At 39.1% G+C, this 22,774-nt stretch overlaps 5 protein-coding genes across 6 annotated transcripts in view; 2 read left to right on the top strand and 3 right to left on the bottom strand.

The window, feature by feature from the left end:
- Nucleotides 1–1,868, bottom strand: part of LOC149112134 (uncharacterized) — a 2,068-nt gene extending 200 nt beyond the window's left edge. Inside the window, exon 1 of the mRNA XM_089290633.1 lies at nucleotides 1–1,868. This exon is cut by the window's left edge and continues 200 nt beyond it. Coding sequence (XP_089146759.1) covers nucleotides 671–1,771 — 1,101 coding nt within the window. The 5' untranslated portion in view covers nucleotides 1,772–1,868 and the 3' untranslated portion in view covers nucleotides 1–670.
- Nucleotides 1,869–3,452: 1,584 nt separating this feature from the next.
- On the top strand, nucleotides 3,453–10,236 carry LOC110044106 (protein ecdysoneless homolog). The gene is made up of 6 exons (XM_089290231.1): nucleotides 3,453–3,578; nucleotides 4,287–4,375; nucleotides 4,896–4,963; nucleotides 6,658–6,756; nucleotides 8,225–8,334; nucleotides 9,393–10,236. Exons 1-6 carry the CDS (start codon nucleotides 3,453–3,455, stop codon nucleotides 9,615–9,617), a joined length of 717 nt encoding a protein of 238 aa, XP_089146357.1. The 3' UTR covers nucleotides 9,618–10,236.
- A 298-nt stretch (nucleotides 10,237–10,534) lies between these two features.
- Nucleotides 10,535–12,778, top strand: LOC149112135 (uncharacterized). Its single transcript, XM_089289870.1, has 2 exons — nucleotides 10,535–11,647; nucleotides 12,416–12,778. The coding sequence occupies exon 1, from the start codon at nucleotides 11,046–11,048 to the stop codon at nucleotides 11,625–11,627; it is 582 nt and encodes a 193-aa protein (XP_089145996.1). The 5' UTR covers nucleotides 10,535–11,045; the 3' UTR covers nucleotides 11,628–11,647; nucleotides 12,416–12,778.
- A 1,994-nt stretch (nucleotides 12,779–14,772) lies between these two features.
- On the bottom strand, nucleotides 14,773–17,223 carry LOC110044245 (uncharacterized). The gene has a single exon (XM_020749771.2). It carries the CDS (start codon nucleotides 16,533–16,535, stop codon nucleotides 15,918–15,920), a length of 618 nt encoding a protein of 205 aa, XP_020605430.2. The 5' UTR covers nucleotides 16,536–17,223; the 3' UTR covers nucleotides 14,773–15,917.
- Nucleotides 17,224–17,543: 320 nt separating this feature from the next.
- Nucleotides 17,544–22,758, bottom strand: LOC110044237 (uncharacterized). 2 transcript variants are annotated; one of them, XM_089289869.1, is made up of 5 exons: nucleotides 22,625–22,758; nucleotides 21,645–21,862; nucleotides 20,954–21,180; nucleotides 19,686–19,747; nucleotides 17,544–19,203 (listed from the first exon to the last, which is right to left on the bottom strand). In XM_089289869.1, exons 1-5 carry the CDS (start codon nucleotides 22,679–22,681, stop codon nucleotides 19,132–19,134), a joined length of 636 nt encoding a protein of 211 aa, XP_089145995.1. In that variant the 5' UTR covers nucleotides 22,682–22,758; the 3' UTR covers nucleotides 17,544–19,131. The 2 variants fall into 2 exon arrangements, with proteins under 2 accessions (XP_089145995.1, XP_020605419.2); XM_020749760.2 differs by having other exon boundaries at nucleotides 17,544–19,186; nucleotides 22,625–22,757.
- Between the last annotated feature and the right edge of the window lie 16 nt (nucleotides 22,759–22,774).

Genomic DNA, 22,774 nt, shown 5'->3' on the forward strand with positions numbered 1-22,774 from the left:
GCAGGCAATTTTTAAAACGCAAAATTAATTTCGGCATCAATAAAGTGGACAGATGAAATTCACGTGTTTCAGATAAGACTTAACTCAAATGTATTGTGCTGTATTGTGCTGCGCTATACGGAGGTTTTTTTCGAGCGTTTTGCTAACTTCAACTAAAAGGCATTGTACAAGTCTGATTTGAGAACTTGTGAAAGCGATCGTGTACAACTGGTAAAAGGTGTTTGGTACTCCATAACGCTATCATAGCAGCAATAACAGTTGCTGTTAAAAAGTGTCTTTTCCATCGTCTTTGCCAAACAGCCATGACAGCTATATTTTGATAGCGAGTCTCGATCGCTAGAGAGACGCTGGTGAAAAACCACTCGATCACCAGTTGAACTGAAGTTGTGATAGCAAAAGACTGTAGCAGCTCTGAAAGGGAATCGTCTTTTAAGTGTATATATTGATACAAGTACAGTAATCCGTTAACAGACACTATAGCGGTTGATTCATACAACATGCTGATGATAGCGATATCAGCCATCAGTCTCTCACGGCGAGGAGTACGAAAACTTCCCCAAGGAGCTGATGTTCTTTTGCAAATCACATGACAAATGTGATCAATGACAACCATAGTACTTCGTTCTATGACTTCTGCAGCGCCGTGAATTATTCCAAGAATAGCAATAGATTACAAACTACCAAGATCCACTTGTAAAATTCGAAAAAGAACCGCTGAGCAAAAATACAGCGGTGTTAACAAGACATAGGAATATCCCGGATGAATGCATTTCGAGTATAACCGCTGAACACAAACTCGCACGAGTACTTTGAGAAGGACTCCAATGAGAGGAGAAAAAAGTGCGATTAGAAGTTTACCATCCTTACCTTGTTTGTTATACGCTGGGTAAATAATTTCAGTCACAGGAATAGCAAAAATTAAAACAGAAAAGGGAGCAGCTGTCATTTGAAGAAAAAACTTGACGTGATTTCTCCTTGTCCGTCGTATACAGAAGTGATTCGTTACAAAATAAACTTGCAAACAATGACCAATTACATTGATAACGTTAACTGGAATCAGTTGTAAAGAAGATGGCTTAGAATGAGATATTCCCAGGACTTGTATAACTATGAAGTAAACTGTTTCCAAACAATATTCAAAACAGCAAACCAAGAAGACTTTCCTTTTCACGCCCATTAACTGATATGGACGAAAAAGAAATAGCATGGCCGTAAAAGACGAAAGCTGTAAAATAGCGCCACGGATCACAAGCGAAATTGATCTCATCCATTGTACATTTAATGGGATGGACTTCTTCGGATAGAATTCACAGTTGTTTACAGTTTTATTACATAAGTATGAGATCAACACGTATACTGAACCTATAGTGGTGGACGTTAGTAGAGAAATCAAAGCTCCAATGTACATTGATTTACAAACCGTTTGGAGAGCGGATGGTCTGAGTCGCTTCCAAGCCATTGCTCTATCTTCATCTTGTTGATCTTCCTCTGTTTCTTCGTTTTCCTCCGGCAAACACGCGTTTATAACCTTTACATCTGGGTGGTTAGACGCTAGATAGTCCAAGCTTGTGGCTTCTCTGTCGCCGTATTCTTGATAAATAAGCTCGTCAACAGGATGATAATACCATTCTCGACCTGTGCTTTGTAGAGGATCGTAGCCAAAAGACTCTGCCGTGTATTCAGGTTCTTGTGGGTTGTAGTGCTCTGTCACTCCTCGTGTAAAACTGAACACGATATGACCAAACACCTCTATCAGTGTACTGCTACTCATTATTTCTTTGAGGCCTAAACAAATAATTTTAAGCTTTGCTCAAGAAAAGCTATACTGTGATAGTAACGATGAGTTCCAGATTTTAAGAACGTGATGTTGTTTTGCATTGTGTGCTGCAAAGGCTTCTTTTAAATCAATTGTAGCACGGAAGTTTTCATCTTCTTGCTTACGAACCTTGAAATATTAGTTTCCCCTTCGTTTCTAACCAAACGCGATTCTTTTGCTAGAAATGCAAGCAGGACTTTTTTACAAGCCAGCAAACTTTTGAGCAGGTCCTTGTACGTCAATAGCGCCTTGTAAACGGGTTAGGGTTTGGGTTAGGGTCTGGACGACCCAAATAACGACCACAAAAGAGACTAAGAAAATAAGCTGATAATAAAGTTTCCAGAAGAATGCGGAATCATTGTACCAAAATGTCTGGATATTGGCCAAGACGCCGCACCGATCGACGCGTTTCGGGTCCATAAAGAGAGAAATGGAGAACTAGAACAATATCCAGTCATCTTGACAGAACCAGCTTAGTTGTAATTAATAAGGGATTCATTACTTGGCATAAAAATACGGGCAAGATAGAGCCATATTGCCTATTGTCGAAGCTAGCCATATGACAATGGTGCTTATTGTCTCCATCGGGGTAATGCTACTTTGTTTCTGTTGATAAACCAGCGAAAAATGTTGATTAGCCAAATGTTGAGACTAACGCTGAAACCGATATTTTTAATCATGTTCGTACGTTCACGTTTCCGTTCGGTTTCTACATGTGAAAGGAAAATAGAAGAATGACTTAATTATGCCACAATAATTAATTCAACTTTCCAACAGTCTGTTACTGCTCTAACTTTAACGTCTTATTGTTAATCATAATGTGAATTCTCCCGAACACATTAGTACATTGTCAAGCAGACAAGTAATAAGAATAAGGAAAATCATCGACTACAACAAAGTCTTGATGAATCACTAAATTCTCACTACTAATGTTACAAGAAATGTATGACGATCAATGGGGAGAACTGTTATTTTGATATTGAGCTGGATTATTAGGCTCGTAACCGAAACAACTAGACTGCTAGCAGACGGCCTTTTCGGTCGTTTATCTTGTCGAACGGGCCTGTCCAACGCATACTTGAAAACGGCTGTACGGACGAGGAAACTTTCGATCCCCACTCAATGGAGTTCCTGTTTATGGAGAGAGAAACGAACTGGAAGCATTCTAGCCTCGAGCACCGCAAGTGAACAGGAAATAGGACTGAAACAGGATCGTACCTAGAGGCATTGTTCGCAAGCTGTCCCTAGAGGTTGTGTACTTCTGCGTAAACAGTGACGGGATATTACGGAGAAATGAATATCATTTCAAAAATTGTTATTTTGAGCTGTTTTGACGGGGAGTTTAATGTTAAAGACAGTATTCAGATACGTCTTTTAGTATTCCAAAATGTCTTTTCAGTTGCTTGTTATGCTCATGTTTCTTAGCGTCATCATTGTGACAGACCTGATCACGTGACAGCTTAAAGGGCCTTTCATGAAGGAGATTGGGATGAATTTCCATTCGGTACTAAACTTATTTACTTTTAGTAAAAAAAAAAAGCTATAACCAGGAGAAGACATTTTTAAAGAAGTGAAAACGTACTCTGGCTAAAACGATAGCCGAAAGTATTAAAAAATTATTTATTGTTATTGTCTTATGACTGCAGACGATAGCTGGTTAAACTTGACCGACCAGGATTTAGAAGACATGCTATCGAAATACAGCGATCCGAACTCAAGAGAAACTGGCGAGCTCGCGGGTGGAAATACAGCGAAAAGCATTGTAAGTGCTTGCAAAAGTGCACGTTATACAGTGGAATTCGTTTAACCTTATCCCCCATCTCCCGCCTGACACATATATGCCTATCGGCTCTAGGTTCGGGGAGGAAAGTGGACCGGACCTGTGAGAGCGTTGGAAATCGAGCCCAGGGTTGGGAATTTGACGTCGGTGGTTGTTATTAGGAGGTGTCACGGGAAATTTGAAAAAGTTGCTGAAGTTAGGAAACCTCAAGAGACCACACCGTCCTTATAACGTTGTGGCTTATAAAGAAAGATCCTCAAAAGCTTTGTATAACCTTTGAGTATAGAATTTTGCTTGTGAAAATTTAATCACTTTTATATTTTAATAATATAGAACCAATACCTGCGACTTTGTGGAAGTAGCAAACGCGTGTTTCTCTTTTATTTTCCTTTACCAGAGTACATTACTTTCCATTTCTCATTTCTGTTATGAATATCCCGGGGGTAGGGGCTCTTGAATACCACTGTGGCCCTGCGGATGGGAATTTGACCAACCAAAAATTCAAAATATCACATCCCCCGGGAGAGAAGGGGAATATTTAAGTCTCGAATCGAGCACGACTTATTACCATAATCAAGTTGTTCACGTTGCGGTACACTTCTAATTGTAGAATGTTGATGAATTTTTTAAAGTCAATTAAAAGTGTCTGTCATTCCATGTTCTCAAATTGACGTCTTTCTTTTTACTCAGGAAACCTCGGTAGACTTGGATTCGGTGACACGCAGTTTGAACTCATTCGTAGACAAAGTTTCGAGTTACGAGGGAGCAGAATTCCCACGGTAAACGGATTGTTTCATCATTTTCTCTTATACCTGTTGCCTTCCTCTCCTTCAACAATGTTCAGTTTGTCATGGACCTCGCAGCGCTCAAAAAAGGTGCTTGTGTAGCTCTTTGAAAACTTTTTATTTGTCGCCAATTTATGAAATCTTGAAGAATCTGAAGAAAATCATTAAGCGCGGTGGCCTCATGATTAATGCACCGGACCTGGGTTTGAGCCCTCGCCGGGGGCATTGTGTTGTGTTCTTGAATTGCATTGGGCAAGACGCTTTATTCTCACAGTGCCTCTCTCCACCCCAGGAATTGCATTGGGCAAGACGCTTTACTCTCACAGTGCCTCTCTCCACCCCAGGAATGTGACTGGATAGCGGCGAATTGTTTGAAGGACTAGCGTCTCCTTCCTGGGGAGTAGAGATATTGTAAGTTCGGAAACGTGACATGAGCTCATGTCACGCTCAAGTCACCCTCACCCTCGAGCGTGACACGAACGCGTGCCTGATATTATTGGGTGTTTTATTTCAGGGATTGTGAAGATGAAGAGGTTCATTTTGATGCCGACTCTTTTATGGACTCCGTGGGAAGCCTGTTAGGTGAGGCACATTGATGCATCACATACAAGCCGACGAAACAATCATGATTGGAGGGTCCCCAATAGGTTTGGCGGGATGCGGGATTTGGCTCTTTTTCGCCGTGATATTTGGGATTTGAGCTGAAAACAGGGGCGGGAAGCGGGAATTGCAATTACGAGCGGGAGCGGGATTTCGTGTTTTTATGGGGTTGGGATGCGGGATTCGCAAGCGGAAAAGCGCGGGATACAGGGTTTCAATTCTTAAGTGACCTCATAAATTGTTATTGACCAGCGTCCCCCGATCCTTTCTAGTTTTTCTAGTCTTTCGACCTTTTCCAGAGCGCTTGGTTTGTTTTGGCCAAGATGACCACACCGAATGGCCGCGATTGTGATTTACTGAACGTTACGAATTGCGTCACCACATATTATGAAAAGGAATGCCTTCATTCGGAAAAGAAAGTTCTGAGGCCAGATTTCAAGGAAAGTGAAGACGCTGAAAGCTTTGAAAGAGATTGTTCAGTTTGTTTACGGGCCCGGCCAGCTCTTGAATATGGGAGTGAACAATCTTTTTCTTTCACTTCTACGTCAACAAAAGAAAACGAAACAGGTTTAATATAGGAGATAGAGAGACAGTCCTTTCAAACATTTATGTTTGAAAGGGGATATTATAAGAAGGCGAACAAAAAGACGGAAATATGTTGTCACAAAATGCCACCCGCCAAAAGTGCGCGAAATCTTGCGGACGCCAGAAAAAAGCTAACAGCTGATTGGCCAAGATCAAAAGCTGACGTCGTTTCTATACCAAGCAGTAAGTCTTTGAAACGAAACACCATTCGATTCAACAATTTTCGAATTTCTCTTTTTTAGAATTTTCATTACGCGCTTCATGGCACCATTTAAAACCAATCGTACTCTATAATCACTTGCTGAAAGAGAAGTGGAATTGTCCCCAGTTTTCAACAAGGTTACCTTGCTAGACATCAAGAGTAAGAAGTGTGTGAACATTCAGGTTGAACTCACAATAAATTTTACTCTTTGTTCGATGCAGCTGAGTAAGTCGATGCCGCACTGTGTTTGTAAGTTACAAAGGTTCCCGTTTCTAACATCTGGTAGTCGCCATGATGTAGTGATTAAAGGAGCTACTTCACGGTTTGCGCATCTTGCAAAGTTTAGCTTAAATTTGTCAAGTTCATCGTTTGTTATCCGTGTCAGTCTCCTCCATCGTTAACCATCCTTGTTCCTTAATGGTTTATTATTACTTCTTTGGTGCTTTACTATCTTAGTAAACTACTATTTTCAGGTTTCCCTCAATTCAAGTTAAAGGCAATTTTGCACGTGGCCAGAAGAAGACTCAGCTTCTTTAACGGACTGAACTCCCGAACAAGGTGTCCAGTTTCAAACGCTGGCCGCTGTGTTACTCCGTCAGTGCCTCACTCCACCCAGGTGTTAAAATCTCTTTGAGCCGGCTGCAAAGCTCTGACTCGCTTCACACTACAGAAACCTAACTTATGCTACCGTAAATCGAATTCTATTGAGTGCGACCACTGTCTGGTATTTCTCCCTATGGAAAATGACAGGAACGTCGTTACACGTTTTTTGTTTTGTTTTGATTTCTTGCTCGAGAGTCTAGGAGAAAACAAAATATAGTTGTTTGAAGTCTACATGTTTGTACAAGCAATTTTGTTAAAGACAACTGTTCAAATCTTTCACTCTCAGGACATGGAATTCGCTCCCGTGACGATGCCAGCGAGTCTGATAGTGACGATGAAGATATGGAGACTTCCTCAGGAGAGGAGAATGAAATGAACAAGGTTAGTATCATGAGCATCAAAATTCTTCTTACTTTTCTACAATTTTAGTTTTTTCCTAAGAAGAATTTGGTGTTTTATCATATCATATCTTTAATCGGAGAGCCTGAGACCATGAGCTTTCTCAATCTCATGGTCTACTCTGGCATTTGCTATTGCACAAGTGTAGGTAAGTTAGGAAATTATTATGGTTAGGTAGATAAACGCGGATGCAATCCGAAAGCGACCCCGCGTGAATTGAGAGCTAGTGGCTATAGTAATTAAGGTGGCCGAACACAGTTTTCAAGAGCCTATACCTAATTCACCATTACTTTTAAGCTATTTATGCTTTGGCGCCCGTTTTTTGCAAGAGTCGAGGTTAACCACAGAAAAGTTTATTCTCGCATTTTGGCTAAGGTGTATACTGTTGCCATGGCAACGGGGTTGGTTAAAAACAAGGCTTAAAAAATGGTTTTTGTTTATTTAAAAAAAATCCAGTCATTAGATTTTTTTCATCTTTTGCCCATTACGAATTGACATTAAATCCCTTCTGTCAACACTGTTCTAATAAAATTTTGACATAGGCGATTTTCGTAATTCGCCGTAAATCGTTTTCACCGCATGTTCTGTATTATTAAAAATTCCCTATGTCAGAATTCAGATTTTTTGCGATAGATCATTCACGTGGTTTCTGAACTATTTTTTTTGCCAAATTTCTTGAAATTCTAACGACTGGATGGTCAGAAATCAGCAATTTTCTGCAAAAGCAATCGGTCTCAATTTTTCGAGCAACTGCGCATGCGCTGCATTTAACTGGGTTCTTTCGGTAACAAAGAAAAAGCTGAGAATTGCTGGGTTCTTTGCGTCGTTACCTTTTCTAACATATCTTTGTAATAAAAGACTAAAGCCATCAATACACTGCGTTCAATAATAGAGAAAAATAGCACAGATAGTGCGGGTGTTGAGTAAACAAAATGATCGCTCTATTGACGGAATGTTTGTTTTTGCAATCCTTGTGCGCGCGCTCAATTGCATCAGCAAAAGCGCGCGCGAAAACTGTGTTCGGCCACCTTAAAGTAGAGAGTTTGTGCTTACGCGCAATTCGTCAGATTAATTCATTCCAGTCGCGCCAGAAATACTTACAAACGCGGAAGATTTTGACAAGGTGAACACATTAACGGGACCAGGAACAAGAACGGCCTGTTTCTGAACGTACCTTTACTTGAAATGTGTCTTGAACATTGAATGCGAATAACAGCAATCTCCTGTACATTCAGAAGAGTTTTTGTTTGATTGTTAGTTTGTTTTGATGTTTCTTTTCCCTACCCAACGTGCTTTTAATTACTGTATAAATATGTGCGATCAAATAACATCTCAGATGTAAATAAGTTACTTCTTATTCATATACCTACCTTTTCTGACTTAAATAGCGATTTTTGTAAGCAGGTTTTCAGCTAACTCGATTGAAGTAAACAGTGATCTTTCACTGTTGTTAGGGGTTAAAGCAAATACTTCGTCAAGAGGCAACGACAAAGAAATGAAGTCGTACATGGATCAAATGAATGAGGAATTAGCGCAGACATCTATAGGAGAGAGTTTTGGAAAGGTAAATATGTTTTTAATCTCAAGTATTGCTGTTCTTCTGTCTTGTGGACGCGTGAAGCTGACAACTACAGCCGACCCTTACGGAGGCAAACTGTGCAATAAACCTAAACTCGAGGCAAGAACGTGTAGCCGGAGCTGTAGCCAGTGTAAAGCGCGGGAAATGTTGCGTTCGCCAGAACTTGATTAGAATTGGTTTGCATCTGATTGGCAATACTTTAATGTCCACATTACGCCGGAGGAATTTGAAAACGCGACAATCACCGGTCATTTTGGATTTGTGTTTGAGGAAAACTCGGCCAGGGAAATCACGTGATCATCGTGACGCCATCGTTTTCGAAAAGCTGTGTTTTCAATGTTTTCCATCCACACGAAAACGAAAAGCCGGCGTTTTCAAATACCTCCGATTCGTAGAGCGTTTTGGAAAAGCTCCGTTGTCGTGACGGATTGGTGTGGACAGTAGGCCTAACCATATAAATAAAGCTGCGTTTTCAAATTTCTCTGGCGCAGTGTGGACGCTGCATGAGATGAGCAAAACAGTACATTTTTAGCTCCTTACGAAAGTCAGTGAAAAAAAGGAAGAATAAATCCGAATAAGAATTGAACAAGTGATTTCTATCATACAGGGCCGGTATGTGTTCAGCTGGTTGAAGGGTTTGGCCACTGGAAGTGGTTGGCAAATGTCAGTGAAAAGATGGAAAGGAGGAGTGTTTGTCAGTGACCCTAGCGGCTTGATATTAACTCAGTTTGTTGATCATCACAACAGTATTGAAAAGTTCGCGTGGTTTTGAATCCCGTTTGAATCCCGTTTGTATTCCGTAACTAATTTACCTTAGACTGTGAATAACATTTTCGCTTCAGAACGTTCTTATAGCTGACGAAGAAAAAAATATATATTTTTTAAGTTCACCGTACACAGTAGAAGATGTCGATAAACTAGATTGGCTAGCAATACCGCTTTCATCACTGCATCATTGAAAATTCATGTTGCAAATTCTGTAAAACATTTTTCCTGCTATAGTTGGCCCAGTTAAGTATTCGCTCTGTTTTGTTGTACTTTAGAGAGGGAACATACCTCAAGGAACTGGCCACACCCAAAACAACCTGACAAGTGAATGTCAAGAGGATTCTGCAGAGGATACTCCCGTTGATGTAGACTTCAATCTCTTGAAAAATATCCTGGGATCGTTCTCTACACAGCAAGGACTCGCGGGACCCGCGTCAAATATCCTGAATTCTATGGGAGTGTGGTTGCCGCCTAACACAGACCTAACGGATTCAACTTAGCTAAAGGCCAGAACCAGGATTGATTTACCGAAATTATGTTCTCGGTTTGCTATTGAATGCGGACGAGAACGCGGGCTCAAAGCGAAGAGCAAAAACAATAATAACTCGTATGGCTATGTAGCCAGGGGACGCGGGTGACAAGAACAAAATCGAAAAGCCCCGGGAAATCGAGACATGCGATACACTTTCAGTTGATGTAGTCCTAGGCGAGACGGGATAAAAGGAGATGTCTTACATGACCGTTGTGGTACCCATGTTCCCACGGATTGCAGATTCCATGTTGCCGTGCGTCTGAATTGATCACAAATGACGTCAAAAAATGTGGTTAGAACAAAGAAGTGGCACACAAGGCGGTATCCGAGTGTGTCACTGATGTTCCTACCACATTTTGACATCATCTGTAATCAATTACTGAACAGACACACGGCAACATGTATTTGTTAATGACGTCATTTATACGTCTGTCCTGCAATTGATCATTAGCAAGAACCAATCAAAATGCGAGAATAATTCGACTTATTAAGCATCTTGTTCTACGGCAAACGGGAAACGCCAGATTGTTGTTGACTCTGCATGTTTACTTTCGCTTGAATTATCAATAAATCCATCCAAAAACAAACTGCTTACATGAGTTACTACAAACTACTCAGTTGATGTACAAGTGCAAATGGAAGACGACAAAAAATAAGTCCGCTCTGACTTCTCTGAATTTTGACATTGGTTGCTACGTTTTTCAGCCAAACCACGGCTGCACTGGTACTGTAGACTGTACTTTTAAAAAAGCATCGTTAAAGTTCGAAAATGAAGTCGATTAAAAATGATATTCATTCATAACGTGAATGTTTTCCAGGTGATAGCTCAACGAGGCAGCGAAAACGTTTTTCACTACCTCACGCTATTTTCCATATTTTGCGGAGAACAAAGTTTTCAGTCTCTTCGCTTGGGAAAAGAAATTCAAGAAGGCAAATACCTATTAGACTGAGCTATATTCTGAGACTATAATTGATTTCCACATCCCTACCTTTGGATTATTTTGATTTATTCCAAGCTTTACATTTCCTGGTTTGAATACACCCTTCACTTTCCCTTTCCCATGTCACGATCTCATATCCTGTGTGAGTTCTAAATTTTTTTCTTTTCTTTTCTTTTTATTGATTTTCTTTTAGGAAGATGTTTTGTTATCCAAATTTCCTCACTTCCGATGAGAAATACACCGTCGTGACACCTCTTCCCGTCCTATTTACTTTGTTAGTAATTGACAGTATTTACTTTGCATATCTTTTATCTGTTTACTTTTACTGATGCGGTTAAATATTAAAAAAAAAGAAAACATAAATTTATATTTCACAGCAGACAGCAAGGAGTATCATATTCCATTAAATTAGCGTTGGATGTGACCTTTACCAAATATCCATAGCGTTCTGAAACATGGGAAAATTTTCAAGAATGTGCGTGATTTTTGTGCTCTTTATTGTTACAATCGCCTATGGCGGAGAGCTAACGAAGATTACCGCGACTGAAAACTACTGTCCGTATTTCAAAAATCGAGCTCCGACACCTCAACCAAGCCTCAAAAACTGTACCTGGTACAGAGAAAACGCTTGCTGTCTTCAAACCGAACTAGACCTTATATTTCCGCAAGTTCTTCCACCGCCTGGAGCGAGCGACAAATGTTTGCGATATACGAATTTCCTCATGTGCTACGTCTGTGCACCAGACCAGAATTTATTCTACAATGACGAGAGATTGACCGTGTGCGAGGCTTTCTGTGACAAATGGTTCGCCGCCTGCGGTGACGCAAAACTCAAGGGAATGAAGATCAAAGGACTGTTCAAATCTGGAAAAGAGTTTTGTCAAGCGAGGAAATTTTCCGTCGGCGACACGGCTGACCCTAATTGCTTTAGTTACGACAAGAAAATTGAGAGTTCAGCTCTGGTGAATGTCCCAGCGTTGCGTGTTTTATGGTTTGCTGCAATTGCTGTTGTCCTGTATCTGAATGAAAGTTTATAAAGCACAGGACTAACAGTAACGTAAGCTTTATCTCTCTTCTAGAAATATTGATACTACTTATATGCTGGATCTGGAAAATAGATCGAAGCATGTTTATTTAAACTAGGAAAAATCTTTTAATCGTGTTTATGTAATTTATTGTCTTTCGTCTTGAGACTTTTTATTCTTCTAAGTGTGTGGCTGGTCAAATAGGTAATCCTGTTTTTAAAAGCCAATAGACCATTTTTACAGTTGTCTGCTTAGTGACCTGGCCTTTGAATGGCAGCGAGGCTGGAGGTGACCTTGTTTGATACAGACCTTATTGCATTCGTTGTGTAAATCAAGTTGTTCTTATGCTAATTAGTTGGCATTTACGAGAGAAAAGCAGAGAGGTCTGTATCAAAGCAAGGTCACCTCCAGCCTCGCTTGCATTCATGGCCTGGTAGCCAAGTACGCAACTGTAAAATGGCCTATTGATTTGGGTTTTTAATATGCAATTAGTGGGGTGGCAGGGAGGGGGGGGGGGTGGGTTGTGCAGTACTGTTATAAGGGAACAGTAGTGATCAGTAGAGCTGTCAAAAATCAGTGGTCCATTATCCGGTGGAATGGAAACTTTGGCAAGGATTGTAATGGATGCAAGAGAATAAAATCTGCAAACTGTGCAATAATTAGGCTGTTTTTTCTACACTCATATTAACTCTTATGTCCAGAGAACCATGATAGCCTGTTCTTGGGTTAGTTTGTAGAAGGCATGTGGCTATGGGCTATAAAGTAACTAATTTCCTACCACTCTATTTTTTACCCTTCAGTCTACCTTGGGAACTCTTCTGAAAATCATGGTGACAGGACAGGACAACAGTCATTCTAACTTTGCCTTTGAATCATGTCAGGTATAAACCCATTGGTGAGAGGAATTAAATGTAACATTCTGTATTTAGAATACTGCTGATTATGATTTGTTTGCAATCAGAATGTTGATGTGTTTGCCAGTCTGTATAATAAAATTCATAATTTAATTATTATTTAATTACATGTGTGACAAAATGCCTGAAGCTGAGTCAGTGTTCTGAAAACGAATATATAGTGCCAAGGTTGTTGTTTCTGTGGTCAATTTTCAGGATGTTCAAACATGTGATAAATTAATGCAACATTAAAATATTTTCACCTGACAATTAACCTTCACTGTGTAACTTGCTAAAATTTGTGGAAATCTGATACAGTCAGACTCCTTTGGATAAGTGTCAATAAATATTCTGGATTAAAAGAGCAAAACTCCTCAATCAGCAGAGTGTATGTGAAGATAAATAAAATAGATCACTTGACAAAAGGTAAAAGCTTAGTCCCAATTTGCTGGTGTTCGAGATACCCTTTCAATATAAGTCTGATAAATAAAAATAAGGTTCTTTAACATTGCCTGTCCAATATTTGGGCTAAATGAGAAGATTGACTTGAATGATAAGATTTAGTTCTGGACCAGGAAGCCTAATTTATTTGAGATCATTAGTGCTTTCAGAAAGAAAGTTTGTTTTACCTAGTAATATCTCTTAAATGTGTATCAGGCAATCAAAAGAGAGAATAAGATTTGCTGTGGACAGAAAGGGAAAATTGCATTTCACTAAGTGATCACAATAATAATAGATTAATTGAGGGAACTATCAACTTACACAGTCTAAGGGCCTGTTTACAAGGAGGGAGGGTTACCCTAGCAAGCTGGTTAACCCTAGCTGGAGGGCAGAAGATAACCCACGTTTACAAGCAAAATTTCACAGGTAGGGTAACCCTACAACTGGGGACAACTTTTAAGTTGTCCCCAGTTGTCTCCTGCGAAGGTTTGAAGTAACCTTAAAAGGTTACTTCAAACCTTTGCGGGAGTCCTCCAGAGAAAAATTCGTACATGTGCCGTTTTCAAGGAAACCCCCAGAAACTATATATCAACAGAAAGGTTATAAAATGTAGAATTCGATAAAATTATGTTTTGTTTTGGATTTTGCTTTGCAAAGACGGCAGAGGCCGTCAACTCCAAAATGACCGACTGATGCTCCAGCGAATTAATTGGGTATCAAATGCGATCGTTCATGCAAAATAACTGTGCAGTATTAATCACAAAGCCTCAATCTCCAAAAATGTGTCAGCATTTTCTTTTATTTCTACTGGTTATCTTTTTATAGATCTGTCAGGTTCGACTATCAAAAAATTCGCATAACCTGTTGCGTTAAAGGCCGCCATGAGGAAAGTATGTAAAATAAAGGAATTCGCCGACACGCTTTTGTTCCATATCTATCAGTGAATGTTCTGACCAAATTTCATGGAAAACCGTCAAATCTGCATACCCTATTAATTCATTTAAAGAGAAGGGATTCTCTCGAAAAACGAGTGCAAGTTTTCACCTTCTAAAGATTTTTAAACATATCATGCCTTCACAGAGGAATGTGTCAACTTAAAAAGCCGCGAGCCAATGAAATAACAGAACCCCTGGCATTCACAGTGTGCAAACTTGTGCTTCGCGGACATTAATTTTCTTGACCAAAAAAAAAATTGACCAATGTAGCCCCGCGAAGGTTTGAAGTAAACTTAATGTGCAGTTGCACTCAAAGGGTCCGGAAACAATAGAAAGTTAACCTGGGTAGGCAGGTTCACCCCACATGGAGTGTTTATAAGGGAAAACGTTAACCTGCCTGCCAGGGTAACCCTAGCACGCAGATAGGTTAACCCGCCTACCCGGTAATCCTAGCTGCCTTGTAAACATGACGAAGAAAACAAGAGGAAATATTTGAGTGCCAGGGTAACCCACTTGCTAAGGTAACCCTCCCTCCTTATAAACAGGCCCCAACAAGTCATTTGCATGTCATTTAATTTCTTCATAAAACTGTGACTTTTTTATGCAAAAAAAAATGTACTCATACTATCATACTATCAGACATTGCTGGGATTATTCATGCATACCTCCGCTCAGCATGACATTTTACCTTCACAATGAAAGTAATAAATGAATTCATACACTTACACTTGCTTCCTTGCAACATTGCAAAACTCAACAATAATGCCCATGATAATATCACCAGATACCCCATACAATATTCTTAAAACATTGTTATAATTACTGATAGCAACAATAACAACCAATGATTTTGCAAAGAATAAAGTTTGCCGATCATCAGAGCCAACATGATGTCTTTAGGTGCTTTAATAGAATTACTATATACATTCCTTGTGAAATGTGACACTTATTATTAGTATCCCTGATGCTTTGGATAATATTTAGTTTCTTTCAGTCGTAAAGTTCTAATAAGCCATGGAATGACCATTTGCACATCCATTTGCACATCCATATTTTGCAAACATAATAACATTAATTTTGTTAAAGAAATTCTGTGATACAGATTATGGTAGCATCTGTATTTTGTACTCAGGTGCCATCACCTTTGGAAAGGGAAAAGCTAGACAAAGGATCAAATGGCTGACGAATAAAATAATTATTGTTACAGATGATGACAGCAGTTTTTTAAACGACAATGTCATCTGTCGTAATTAAAATAACCTTGTTTACATGCAAAAACATCTGTTCGTAATAATTATATGAAGTTCGAGACACTTAGCCAATGCGTGCATGACATCTGACTAGCTAGAAATACTGAATAAAATGATAAATATTTTCAATTTTTGGTACAAAAGGGTTCATAGTTTAAAGCTGACTTTGCTGCAAATATCAAAACACGTTGTGTACTTAACTTATCCTGAGAATGAAATCTTATAATTTAGCCAATAAAACTTTCTTGTACTTCATTTCCTGTCTTTTTGTAATTTTAAAATTCACGGTTTTTCATAATTTGTACTTCATGATTTTGAGCGCACGGGGCTGGCCTGGTTTCATCACATTTTCCGCAGCGAAATGCACATTTCATTGCCAATAATGTACATCATAATGCATGTCTCCGGAAATAATGAATGATTTTGAAATGAATATGAATAAAGTTGATATATTAGCATAACAGCGAACCTTTTATTTGTCTTTTCCTAAATGAAACGGCTTAAAAGCTACTTGCTTGATGAAACCTTATACGATTTTCTGCACCTCTCAAAATTGTTTCTTTCAGAAAAGAGATGTTCACAGAACTGAACATAACCAGCCGTGTTTCCATTAAACTTTAACCTTTTTCAAAACTGATCGATGGAAAAATGTTGCATCGTGGATTATTACATTGTACTTTCATAGTATGCACGTTGCATAAAATCTACAAACAGTTGGCGACATAAAGCTTGCTTCTCTAGTTCTTGTACCACGGGCAATTGTTATGTAGCGTGACGCAGTGATCAAAACAAAACATAGTACTTCGCGAAAATCGTAAACATTCCCAACACAGTTAACGACACCTTATTTACGGTTATTTGTTGGGACGTGCTTTTCGTTCCTGACTGAGAATCGAACGTGAAGCATCTCCCGTTAGCTTCTTTCTCAGTTTCGAAGCGGCGCGCTTTGCAGAATTCCTTGCCACTTTGGTACATATGTTTGATTTGTCTTCCCTTCAGAACAGCGTTCTTGCACGCGCTGTAGATTCGATCGCAGAATTCCTCACAAACAGTCAAAGTAAAGTCCTTGAAGAATGAGTTTTGATTCGGAGCACAAATGTAGCAATACAGGTAGTTCATGTATTGAGCACAATCGCTGCTCGCTCCGGCAAGTGGCGTTAATTGTCGGAACGCAAACTCGATTTCCTCGTCGTGACAACATGAACTCTCTTTATACCAGCTGCAATTTCTTAGATTTTCCTGCTTAGACGGACCACGATTCTTGAAATACGGACAGAACTGCACATCGTCGCGTGTGCTTTGAGTGTCATCGGCTCCAACAACAACACGCCAAATATCCAAACCACAACATGCCCAGAACAATAATAACACAATCCATCGAGTCGCTGTGATTATCTCCATAGCACTCTTCTTGTCAAACTCCAGGTAGTTCGCATCCACGTTGCTGTTTGTTTATTCTAAAAGTGCGTGATCTGTCGAGATGTCTTGGCAGGACATCGCGTTTTTACGTACCAGGTGCAATTGTCGACGGGCGAAACTCACGGAGTTCGAAGATCACACCCTCCAGTCTCAGACACTCGCTTAGCGTGCACTCGTGACTTCTCAAGCTAATTTTCTAACCTACTTCGAGCATTTTCTAACCTCAAAGCCACTCCCGGAAACGTATTCGTTGACTTGCTGCCCTTGTCAATTTATCGTCGTTAGCTGGTGTAAGTTGAGTGGGACGATAATTGACATGTTTCGTTACCAGCCTCGGCAAATCACGAACGGGGAGACGGCCATTGAGTATGGATGGGGCTAGTTGAATCAATTTGCCTCAGTTTCCTTTCATCGATCTCCGGTAATTTTCTTTGAAGATTAATTTTTCAACCTTTATCACGTCTACAAAATTGCTTTCTTTTGCAAAATAACCTCTCTGACTCTTAAGTCTACTGCGGGCTGATACACCCCATTTTTACTGCTTAAAGGTTCGTCACGCAATCTTCGAAAATTGCGTGACGTGCTCAAAGTTATGCCAAAGGGACGTACCAATATTATGTGGGGGTGGGGGGAGGGGTTGGGGGGAGGGGTTGGACAATTTCCAAACAAAAAAAAAAAACATTCCTGCATGCACACAGCAAACACTGCTGAAAAAAAAATTGTGTAAGGGGACTTAAGAAAGATCCAGCAAGTGCTTTCTTCTTAACCAGGTCTTGTGTTTTAATTAAAGAAAAAAATTCTTCCACACGCTATTGCCCACCAAGAAAACATGTACAAGGTGAGAAAAAAAATTTCATGCCCTAGAAAATTGCCCTTCCTGCCCATCAAAAAATAGTGGTCCAACCCTTAGACCAAAGATGCAAAAATTTGGCTCTACACAGAGACCTACTCCTGACTTATACTGCTGGTAAAAATGTGGAAATTATGACATTGATTTATCGTATATTTTTTATTTCTATTTAAGAAAAGGTCCACTTATTATTTACTTTACACACTGAAATTATGACATTGAGTAAATGCATCTCTTGACTAAAATTTATTGGAGAACTGACCAAAAAACAACCATAACCTTAATAAAAATTTATAATTTTATAGAATATTGATTTAGAATATTCTGTCAAATTTTCAGTGATAATTTTCATGAATCTGTTCTTCCAGAAAAACACATACTCAAAAGGGTCTTGTTTTTGTTTAAAACCCACCTCCACCCTAACCCCACTGGAAATTTTGAACCCAGAATTTCCAGTGGCCTTTGTGAGGCTAAAGTAAAAGTCTGTATGAGCCAAGTGGCTCATCAGCTCATCACCAGTGCTTATCTCTGGTTTCTGTAGCATGAAGCGACTAGGAGTATTTCTACTCCCCCTGGATGGGATGCTTGCTACCCCCAGTATTAAATTTGCCAGTACCCATTTATACACCTGGGTGCTTGCTAAAGAACACAATGTCCTTGGCCAGGGCTTGAACCCAGAACACTTGACCTGGTGTCGAGTGCATTGTAAGGGTGAGTAGGGATATTTGTTAAAAATACACAAATGTTCTCCGGGAACAAACGTGTGCTAAGGGCAGGAAAACCTCTACAGAAAACCACTGGCCTTCCAGGTTGGGAATTGGGCGTGGGGCGAACAACCCACCCCATAAAAATTGATCTTGTTACGGAAATCGCAAAAAGTGGCCCTATGCCCCACTAGGGGCTATAAGGAATTATAATGATGATGATGATGATGATGATGATGATGATGATGATGACACACATGATCACCCTCTTTTCCTTTGAATTGGTTCCTTGGGTATAAATGATTCTTCAATGATTTTCTTTTTGCTCTGCTTATGCATTGGTTATTTTTTGTATCAGTAAGACTAAATAAATATTTATTTAAAGGCTGTGAGAGACCTTGGCAACGAGGTTGGTTTTTGTTCACAGTTGAGACAAAAATGAAGTGTCCTCTTACAAGACGTATGCGCATACGGAAAACATCAGTAACAGAGGCTCAACTTTGATACTATCTCAGTTCAGGTTGAAGAATATGTAATGTTAAAGGGTAGATAAGCTCTAAGCAGGGGGACCACTCACACAAACCAGATTGATTTATCTGTTACATGCAAGCAGCTTTGTCTATTGTTCTTCCCTTTGAACATCATCATGATGGTTTAAAATGCTACTTGAAAAGAAACACGCTGAGTAAAAGATTATTGTTGTGTATTTTGTCAATTTGAAGTTTAAATACAGCTGACTATCTATGTAGCATGATTAATTACCACACTGTAAATCCTAACCTCAGGTGGTCATTCAAACTTGGAGGAAGATAACCTACATACTGTGCCACAATTAAAACATCCGCAGCATTTGAATGTGGTAGCCATCATTTGGTTCCAAGTTTCAGAATCATAAGTCAATGCTTTTTTATTCACTGGTTGCTTCTAGTTGTGTGTTTACTTGAGTTTTTAGTCTTGTTTTTCATTTTTCTCGCCTTACGAACAAGCTGTTGACTTGTCTTCCTCCCATTAGCTTTGCTATTCATCACAATGCTACTTGATGTTCGCTGTAAAGTTTGAGGTGCTGAGTCATCCACACTCTAGATTGGCAAAAGAACTGTAATCAGAGACACATGGGCATCAACTGAAGCAAACTTGCTTGAAATGCATGTGTTAGCCCATGAACAGACTCCTGATGAGGACAAAAAAATTGGCTAGCAAAGCAAGCTGAAAGAGGCCACTCTCTGCTCACCCTGCTTGCTTGCTTTTTACATGCTATAACCCAACCGGAAGCCTGTTCACAGCCTGGCTATGTATGTATTCATTATCATAAGCAAAGGCTATATTGCTCTGAGTAGGAATAGGCCATGAACAGTCTCCCTTAAGTCGGGTATAGGGTGAAAAGAAATCAGTGAGCTGAGTGCATTCTGCAAGATTTTCTAACGCAGTCTGCGGTCAACTCGCTCCACTCACCGATTTTTTTTTTACCTCACTTGACTAGGGAGCCCATTCACAGCCTAACAAAATAGGAAGATTTTGCAATTTGCATCTGATGAAGGAAAGAACTCAATTCAAGTGTAAAATCAACTCTTACCATACCTCAACATCAACTTCTGAATCTTCTGATATTTTCTCCACAATCTGAGGCATCAAACTTGCCTCTAAAAGCAGAGAAATGAGGCAATTAAAGATTAATTACACTGTATTCCTTTAGTGAGGGAATATTGATATAGAGCGGTTTTCGACTGAGTGTCGTAAAACCAAAACCAAACCAACTACTTACCAATTAGACTACTCAGCCAATCTCAAACCGTAGTAAAACCAAAATCAAAACCAAAGTAATTGTCTAATTACTTTTGACACTCAAATGAAAGAACACTATTAAAGAACACTATGGTGCATGGATTAATTAAATGTAGGGTGAGCAATACTGGATGGTTAGTGTGTTTACAGTCAAACCAAGAGAAGCGTACCCCTGAAGATTACATGTACATTAATGAATTGATTATTTGATTATTGAACCCACTAGTCATTTCAAGAATGCAATAATGAATTGTTTGTTTGAATATTGGACTCACTAGTCATTTCAAAAATCAATATTAAATTGATTGTTTTGAACATTAAACCCATTAGCCGTATTCTTGAAATGACTAGCGGGTCCAGCGGGCAATGAACAAACAAGACAAAGGACTTTTCTGAAAGTCTAACTGTGCCCTAACCAAGTATTGTAAACAGTTATTATTACTAATCAGAAAGAAAAATTGCTATTTTGAGTGGGGATGAGCAAGATAAAAGAACCATATTGACCAACAGTCTATCACAATGCAGGGGACACTTAGAACAACAACAAAAATATTTAAAAGTTACAAGAGTGATAGACTTGTTTATCACAATTAAATACCAAGGCAGAAATTCCTCTAGGCATTATGTAGTGAGGACTGCAAACCATGTACACATTTTCTGCAATTAGCCAGAGTTGGAGCATGTTTCATATTTACATGTAGCAATGTTGTAAAAAAAAAAAGTCGCTCTAAAGTCGAACTTAATCAAGTTTGGTTTGGCAGCATGAGTGGAGTGGCGTTTGGATCGGGCCTAAGGCACGGCACAACCATAATTTCAGCACCTCATTATAGGAGTTGTGCAAAGATCCAGTTACCTCAATGATTTATTGTGTACTCAATTCCAGTATACTGCTGTATCTGAACACTAAGACTTTTAAGATGCTGGCAAAAATTCTGAAGATTCTTGAAGAACGTTCTTAGTGATATCCTCAGTTATCCTCAATATTCTGTTAATAATTTTTGTCAAAAATCTCTGCAAAGATCTTTTAAGATCCTTAAAAGATTTCCACCAGGGTTTGAAATTACCTTGCTCAGCCACTGTTGGGCTAGTTGTTGATGTCACCCTGTTACTAGAGGAGATTTCTGTAATTCCATCTGGTGGACTGGTTGGAATCTTCACCGATCCAGAGGTTTTCTTCACAATTTTCTTTCTCTTTCTTGATGAAGGTTGAGTAGAGTCATCCCTTGACTTCCTGTTACTTTGGTTGTTATATTGACTTGCATATCTTTTTGAGTTAGTTTCAGCTGATTGGCTGTAAATGGAAAAGACATCAAGACAATGATCACAAAAATTGCAGGCAACAACCATGCCCTATCTAGTACAATTTAAAAGAGTATCCTTTACAGAAAACTCTCAAAATTGAATTGAAAACAATGGAAATTTCATCCTGTGGAATTAAAAATACAGAAAACCAGTATAATGCAATGAGTCAGTGGAATGGTCTTCATTGTGTGGTTCTAGAAAATATCCATACCTCTCCTAAGGAGAGTTATTGGAAATTTTAAGAGAGAAGGAAGGTTCAAGGGCCAAAAGTGTTCAAAGATAGAATAAACCAAAACTTGAATTTCTGGGGGATGGGAACAGCAAGTCTAACAATCCAACCCTGCTATTCTTTATCCCACCACAAATGGTGCTAATAAAATAGAAGTCCTATACTGTGGACCTACTACTCTACATGTAATACATATTTATATTAATTTATTCAAGATGTTCAACCTTAATGACTCAAGGAGGCTGACTTCTTTCTCGATAACAAATACAAGTCCTGTGTCAATCAGTGTCTCGTCTACTTTGTAACTCAGTGGTAGATCAAAGTGAAACTCATTTTGTAAGCCTGAGATTCTCAGCTGTGGCTGTTCAGGATATAATGAGTGAAATATGTCTTCTGTATGTTTCCTCAAAGTAGCAAGTTCCCATTCTCTTTCAGCTAAGACCTGTAAGAACCACAAAATAAACATTTCATTTTGAAAAATTTCATCAAAGGTTAAATGACCCAACTTTGTGCAAAAAATCAGTGTTATAAATTATACTCCCTCATTTTTCACTGTGTGCCATGACTTTCTCTTAATCTCATAATATCTTCATTATGGATACAACTTGTTCTATTCTTAACTGTCTAACAGACTACACATATATGAAAGATATGAGGTGCATTATTAAGTAAGGGGCTCTAATAAGAAAAGAAACCCAAAACAGCTAAAAATTAAGCAGTTGTATCAATAAGCATAAAGTTTGTGTTAACTTGAACAATCAGTGAAATCATTTCTCAACGAGCATTGGTGTTTTGCTGACGGTAAGTTCACAGAAATAATCGGTTTGTTCACTCTCTAGGGTAGTATTGCTAAAATGAGAGTCTGGAAGACTTTTTTAAAAAATGTAATCGAACTGGCCGTTAGCAAAACAACTCTTATACTGCTTATATCAGGCTGGCATTGATTATCATAAATAATTGCATCGGTTTTCTACAATGCCTATTTCAGGCCAAGTAAATGGCGCAGGTTTAACCCTTGTGCATACCGATGAAAGAGAAAAGGGGACATAACTATTCCTAATCAAGTAACTCTATGAAGTCGATTAACGTAGGGAAAAGGATAAAAAATAAAACTGTTTTGTGACAGAACTAGGTTAGAAAATCACGAAGAAAAGATCATCAGTAAGCAGAAATGTACAGCCTGTACGTTGTGTGTTTAGATTACCAGAAATCGTTTATCTCTGGACGAACAAACCACATTAATCCGTAATTTCTTCGCCATATTTCACCCAACTCCGATTCTGACAAGTTGATCCTCCATCTTGGATTATGGTCAACTACCGCTGACAACGCACCTTTTACTGACTGCTCACTA

The sequence above is a fragment of the Orbicella faveolata genome, unplaced genomic scaffold, assembly GCF_042242905.1.
Source record: "Orbicella faveolata isolate gen_17 unplaced genomic scaffold, um_ofav_v1 contig_2, whole genome shotgun sequence".
NCBI classification, from domain to species: domain Eukaryota; kingdom Metazoa; phylum Cnidaria; class Anthozoa; order Scleractinia; family Merulinidae; genus Orbicella; species Orbicella faveolata.

Excerpts from the sequence above, each read along its gene's own strand:
- LOC110044106 (XM_089290231.1), top strand. The coding sequence starts at position 3,453 with ATGACTGCAGACGATAGCTGGTTAAACTTGACCGACCAGGATTTAGAA. Across the intron at positions 3,579-4,286 it reads GAAATACAGCGAAAAGCATT|GAAACCTCGGTAGACTTGGA; the intron begins GTAAGTGCTTGC and ends CTTTTTACTCAG. Across the intron at positions 4,376-4,895 it reads GAGGGAGCAGAATTCCCACG|GGATTGTGAAGATGAAGAGG; the intron begins GTAAACGGATTG and ends GTTTTATTTCAG.
- LOC149112135 (XM_089289870.1), top strand. The coding sequence starts at position 11,046 with ATGGGAAAATTTTCAAGAATGTGCGTGATTTTTGTGCTCTTTATTGTT.
- LOC110044245 (XM_020749771.2), bottom strand. The coding sequence starts at position 16,535 with ATGGAGATAATCACAGCGACTCGATGGATTGTGTTATTATTGTTCTGG.
- LOC110044237 (XM_020749760.2), bottom strand. The coding sequence starts at position 22,681 with ATGGCGAAGAAATTACGGATTAATGTGGTTTGTTCGTCCAGAGATAAA. Across the intron at positions 19,748-20,953 it reads CCCAACAGTGGCTGAGCAAG|AGGCAAGTTTGATGCCTCAG; the intron begins GTAATTTCAAAC and ends CTCTGCTTTTAG. Across the intron at positions 19,187-19,685 it reads ATTCAGAAGTTGATGTTGAG|AGTGTGGATGACTCAGCACC; the intron begins GTATGGTAAGAG and ends TTGCCAATCTAG.